General features: G+C 41.2%; 1 protein-coding gene across 1 annotated transcript in view; it reads left to right on the top strand.

Moving 5' to 3' along the window:
* Positions 1-2062: 2062 nt before the first annotated feature.
* Positions 2063-5351, top strand: part of aoc1 (amine oxidase copper containing 1) — a 4166-nt gene continuing 877 nt past the window's right edge. Inside the window, exons 1-4 of the mRNA XM_010794216.1 lie at positions 2063-3512; positions 3967-4255; positions 4723-4855; positions 5104-5343. Coding sequence (XP_010792518.1) covers positions 2063-3512; positions 3967-4255; positions 4723-4855; positions 5104-5343 — 2112 coding nt within the window. The remainder of the gene's footprint in view (positions 3513-3966; positions 4256-4722; positions 4856-5103; positions 5344-5351) is intronic.

The raw sequence follows: 5351 nt of genomic DNA, 5'->3' as shown, positions 1-5351 counted from the left end.
CCGTTTGAGACACACTGAGATAACTTAGACTAAAGTGAACTATCTAAACACTCAGAGTCCTTTACCTCACTGAGCCTCTCAGGGTCAGGGCAAATGGAAAATGTAACCGGGGTGAAAAGGGTGTTATCTTTACTTAATGATGAATGTGAAGAGTTGTATCAACAGCTTTTACAATGTGCTGCTGACTGCTGGAAAATGGTTTTACTTGAATGTATTTGTTTCATCCATTGTGTTTACCTGCTAATGCAGGTGGGGCCGACCAGTTATAGTTATTAAACAATTGCATACATTTTAAACTGACATTAAGACGTTGAATCAACTAGTTACAGGGCGAGAGAGTGAGCGAGAGAGAGAGAGAGAGAGAGAGAGATCAGACAAATTATATATAGCTAAATTGATCTAAGCTGTTTTTTTGTATCTTGTCCTTCATTTCGTAAGCTCTTTAAAGAATGTCTTGCCTTGCCTTCTGCACCTGTTCTTTCGTCATATTTACAACCCACTGTTGACCAATCGGCCTCCGTCACTACAAGGAAGGTGGTTAAAAGCAGCTGTCCATTGATTCTGTTTTCATAAGAGCGTTTTCTCCAAATGCTGAAGCAGGAGGACCGTACTGACCGACTTTGATTTACACACTGCTTGACACAACAGGACAACTTAAGGTACAGTAGCTTGGTTTATTTATTTGAATCTCATTCAGAAGTATAAGTGTTTTTTGAGGAAGCATGGAACTACTTCAAAGTCTGAACATTATATACTGTATCGAAACATTATTACATAATACTGTGTACAATAAAAGCTGCAGAATGTGACAGTTTGCTTTGAGAACTTCTTAAATTGTGTGAAGTTTATCTATTAAGTGTGCAGCACAAACAGTGCAGGAAGATAAACAGAGAGTAGAGATAAGGGCAGTGTTGACTCTGAGTGTCTTAAAGTACAGGCTGACATATATGGAGCTTACTTCGTGCCAAACCTCCACAAACAAACTTAACATGATTTACAGATGCCCTATGATTCACTAACAAACACAGTGTGGTTTGCAAATACAATTAACCTATGCTTCATAGAAAAAATCCTGATACCTTTTATAAAATATGGTGGAAATTATTGTTTCTGGAAAGGAACTAGATATAACTTTGTCAATTTGTATGCAAGATATGATTGGATGTGATATAGCTTCGTAACCTAATGTTGAAACCTTTTGAAAATGTCACATGTCCATTTACATTATTTTAAGAAATTGATGTTGTTTTGAGTTTTCTCTTTTGAATTATGTTGACAGTGTCACACTGTCAACAGCTGCATATTTTTGTATTATGCAGATTACATTAGATTGTTCAACGGAAAGAAAAAACTCTCATTTTTTCTGCTCATGTTGTTAAATTTAGTCTGATATTGTTAGAAAGAGCATTTTCTAAAATTGTAGAAAAGATGTCGGTCTACTTGTAAGATCTATACTGTATTTGTTTCTGTCACATGATTTAATTTGAAAAAAAAAAAATGCATTAGTTTTGTAGATGGTGTTTTGTATTCGCAAATAACACTGTGTTTGTTAGTGAATCACAGGGCATCTGTAAAACATGTTTAGAGTAGCTCCAGAGACACATTCTGTTGGTATTCTTGTGGAGCAGTAGAGGAAAGACTGATATAAAAAAATGGACGGAGCAATAATTGCTTACCCAGTTGTGAAGAGAGCATGGGGACGGAACAAGGCCCAAGTTTGTCTTAAATTCTACTGGAGATAAATAATTATAGCTTCTTATTCTGTTTTATTATGTGAATAAAAACAGTGTGAAATACATTTGAATATGTAGAAACAAGGCTTATCTTTTTGAATCTCCCAAATTCCCACTGTTGAATACAAGATCTGTTGTCTTTCCAAAGTCAAACGTATGCATGACATCACTCAACATATCAATTTTCCACCCTTCATTCACTAAATTCATGCTGGACATTACTTTCTCATTATATTTCAGCCATGAGGCTTCTCTGTCTACTGCAGCTGCTCTGCTTCGCTGGTTGTAGTGCATCCAGATCAAGAGACTGGGCTTATCATGGTGCCCCCATGTATGCCGACCTCACAGCACGTGAGCTGAAAGCTGTCCGGGACTACCTGCACAGTATTCCAGAGCTGGAGCTCACTGAAGCTCGTAGCAAGACTCTGATGAAGAACAGCATCCTCCTGATCGAACTGCATCTGCCTAGAAAGCATGAAGCCCTCAGAGCTCTGGACCGTGGACAGGCCAAACCCCAACGTCAAGCCCGTGTGATCATCCAGTTCGGGAACAAGACCGAACCCAACATCACTGAGTACATTGTCAGTCCTCTGCCATCCCCAAAGACCCACACAATCAAGACGTTCAAGGGGGCTAGGCCTATCCGATTTGAGTCAAGGCCTATTTCCGCTGTAGAGTATTATCATATTAACGACATACTAGGAAAGATCGCAAATAAAGCTCACAAGCTTCTATTTGAGACCACTGGAGGGTTTTCCTTCAATAACTGCTCAAACCGCTGCTTGACGTTCTCAGACATAGCCCCCCGTGGGCTTGGTCCAGGTGAAAGGAGAAGCTGGATAATGTTGCAGAAATTTGTGGAGGGTTATTTCATCCAACCAATTGGGTTTGAAATATTGATAAACCACCAGGACCTGGACCCAGAGAAGTGGAATGTCGAGAAGGTCTGGTATAACAGCATGTTCTTTGACAGTGTTGAGGAACTGGTTGAAAAATACGAATCAGGAGATGTGGAGAAGATCAAACTGCCTGAACATGACGACAATGACCTGTACTCTAGTTACATCCCCCGGGGTCACAGCAACACAGCCACTAATATCCATGGGCCGAAGCTTGTCGAGCCTCAGGGCAAGCGCTATCACGTTGACCGCAACTTTGTTGAGTATGCTGGATGGTCTTTCGCCTACCGTGTCCGATCATCGGCTGGGCTTCAAGTTTTTGACCTGCGTTTTAATGGGGAAAGGATTGCCTATGAGATCAGCCTACAAGAAGCTATTGCCTTCTATTCTGGTGATACTCCTGCTGCCATGCAAACAAAGTACATTGATGCCGGCTGGGCAATGGGCAGCTCATCCTACGAACTGGCGTCAGGAATAGACTGTCCAGAAATTGCCACCTTTGTTGACCTGTACCACTACTATGACACGGATAAACCAGTGCGCTACAAAAATGCACTCTGTATTTTTGAGATGACCACTGCTATGCCTTTGAGGAGGCATTTTGACTCCAACTTCAAGGGGGGATACAACTTCTTTGGAGGGGTGGATAACGCTGTGCTGGTGTTGCGGACAACCTCAACGGTTTATAACTATGATTACATCTGGGACTTCGTGTTCTACCAGAATGGGGTGGTGGAGGTAAAGGTCAGCGCTACCGGATACATCCATGCCACTTTCTTTACAGCTAACGGACTTCACTATGGCGCCAAGGTGTACAACCATGTGCTTGGTAACCTGCACACACACCTCATCCATTATAAGGTTGACCTGGATATTGCTGGTAAATATAACAATCAATTGCCTTTTTCACTGGAACTAACATTCTGTCATTATCATTTGCTATTGTAATAGCTGTAACCATATTTTATCTATTAAGGTTGCAATTTCTTTTATTTTCACACCTCTTTTTCAATGTACATTTTGAAGCTGTGGAGTGTGTGAAATCAGATCAAAGAAAGCGCAGACAGAAAGTAGGTCTTTTATTGATGCCAATCCAGATAAAATTGTTTCCTGGACTTTACCCTGTTGTAAAGGGTAGCTAGATTGCCAATTCCGTTGAAATGTGGGATCAAGGCTTGCTGTGATAAAGGCTATGTGCCATAAATAAGTCAAACACTTAATGGAGAATTTTAATGCAAAAGTAAATGTACTGTAGACCAATATTGTTCCAACACACTGCTTTTACCTTAACCTTGAACTTCTTCTGACAACTCTTTGCCTTCACTGTGACATAGGTCGAGAGAACAGCTTTGAGACGATTGATTTGAAATATGTCAACTTCACAAATCCCTGGAGTCCAAAGAACTTCATCGTCCAGTCCAAACTCCATAGGACAGAGCAGAAGACCGAGAGATCAGCTGCTTTCCGCTTTGGCAAAAAATTCCCCCGCTATGTGCACTTTTACAATCCCAATGAGAAAAATAAATGGGGACACCAGAAGGGTTATCGGATTCAGTTGAACTCACATGCCCACAGTGTGCTTCCAAGAGGCTGGAGGGAGGAAAATGGCATCAGTTGGTCAAGGTATTAAAATGTTTTCCCTTATGTTGTACAAAATACATATACATTTAAACCAAGACAATTACAAGTGTCCTGATCATCATTTCAGACACACTTTCTGCAAATTCAGTCATATACAGTGGGCTTTTGAGTTTTGCATTCAAGCTACATTTACACTAAACAAATTAGTTTGTAATGATTGACCCAGAGAACGATAAGTGGGGCTGAAGAGGCTAATCCCTGCACATGAAGTTTTGTTAGAATTCAGGTCAAAGTATGGATTGGCAGTCAACAGAGGTGCAGCAGATAACAGTACAACAACACTTTGTTGGAAATTGTCTTTGGATAGACTATAAATTGTTTGAAGCTAAATAACAACAGGGGCCCACTTTTGAAATTACTTAATGAAAGACTGGCTGGGGAGTTGTTATGAATTATTAGTTTGAAAGCCTACAGAATGACGAAACACAAAACATATCTCCTCTCCACAGGTATCCTCTTGCTGTGACTCGTCATAAAGACAGTGAAGCCACCAGCAGCAGCATGTACACCCAGGGTGACCCATGGGACCCCGTTGTGTCCTTTGAGGACTACATTCGCAACAATGAAGACATAGTAAATCAGGTAAGATATTTCAACAATGCACATCAAATTCAAGATGGTTTAGATTACATTATTAGACGTTTTAACCCTAACCCTTTTTCCAGCTGAGAGGTTAGCTCTTCCTTAAAGAATCGTTGTGCTCTCTCAAACTCATGGTAACTCCTGAATGGTGACATTTACCTTTGTTTGCTCTTTTGAATAGACACAAACACCTGTAATGTGTTCTTTTCTAAAAAGGTCTAATGTATTATTTGCTCTCCTGTGTGCAGGACCTGGTAGCCTGGGTGACAGTAGGCTTCCTGCATGTGCCTCACTCAGAAGACATCCCGAACACGGCAACCCCCGGCAACACAGTGGGCTTTTTCCTCCGACCGTTCAATTTCTTTGACGAAGATCCTTCGGTGGCATCCAGAAGTACCGTCATCGTCCGGCAGGGGAAGGACGGCAAGCCCAAAGTCCAGAGGTGGACTCCTGAGGTCATAGGTCACTGCGTGTCAGACAAGCCCTTTGTTTACAA

The sequence above is a fragment of the Notothenia coriiceps genome, unplaced genomic scaffold, assembly GCF_000735185.1.
Source record: "Notothenia coriiceps isolate Sejong01 unplaced genomic scaffold, NC01 NC01_scaffold00037244, whole genome shotgun sequence".
NCBI lineage: Eukaryota > Metazoa > Chordata > Actinopteri > Perciformes > Nototheniidae > Notothenia > Notothenia coriiceps.
This window is presented reverse-complemented; position numbering and strand designations above follow the sequence as displayed.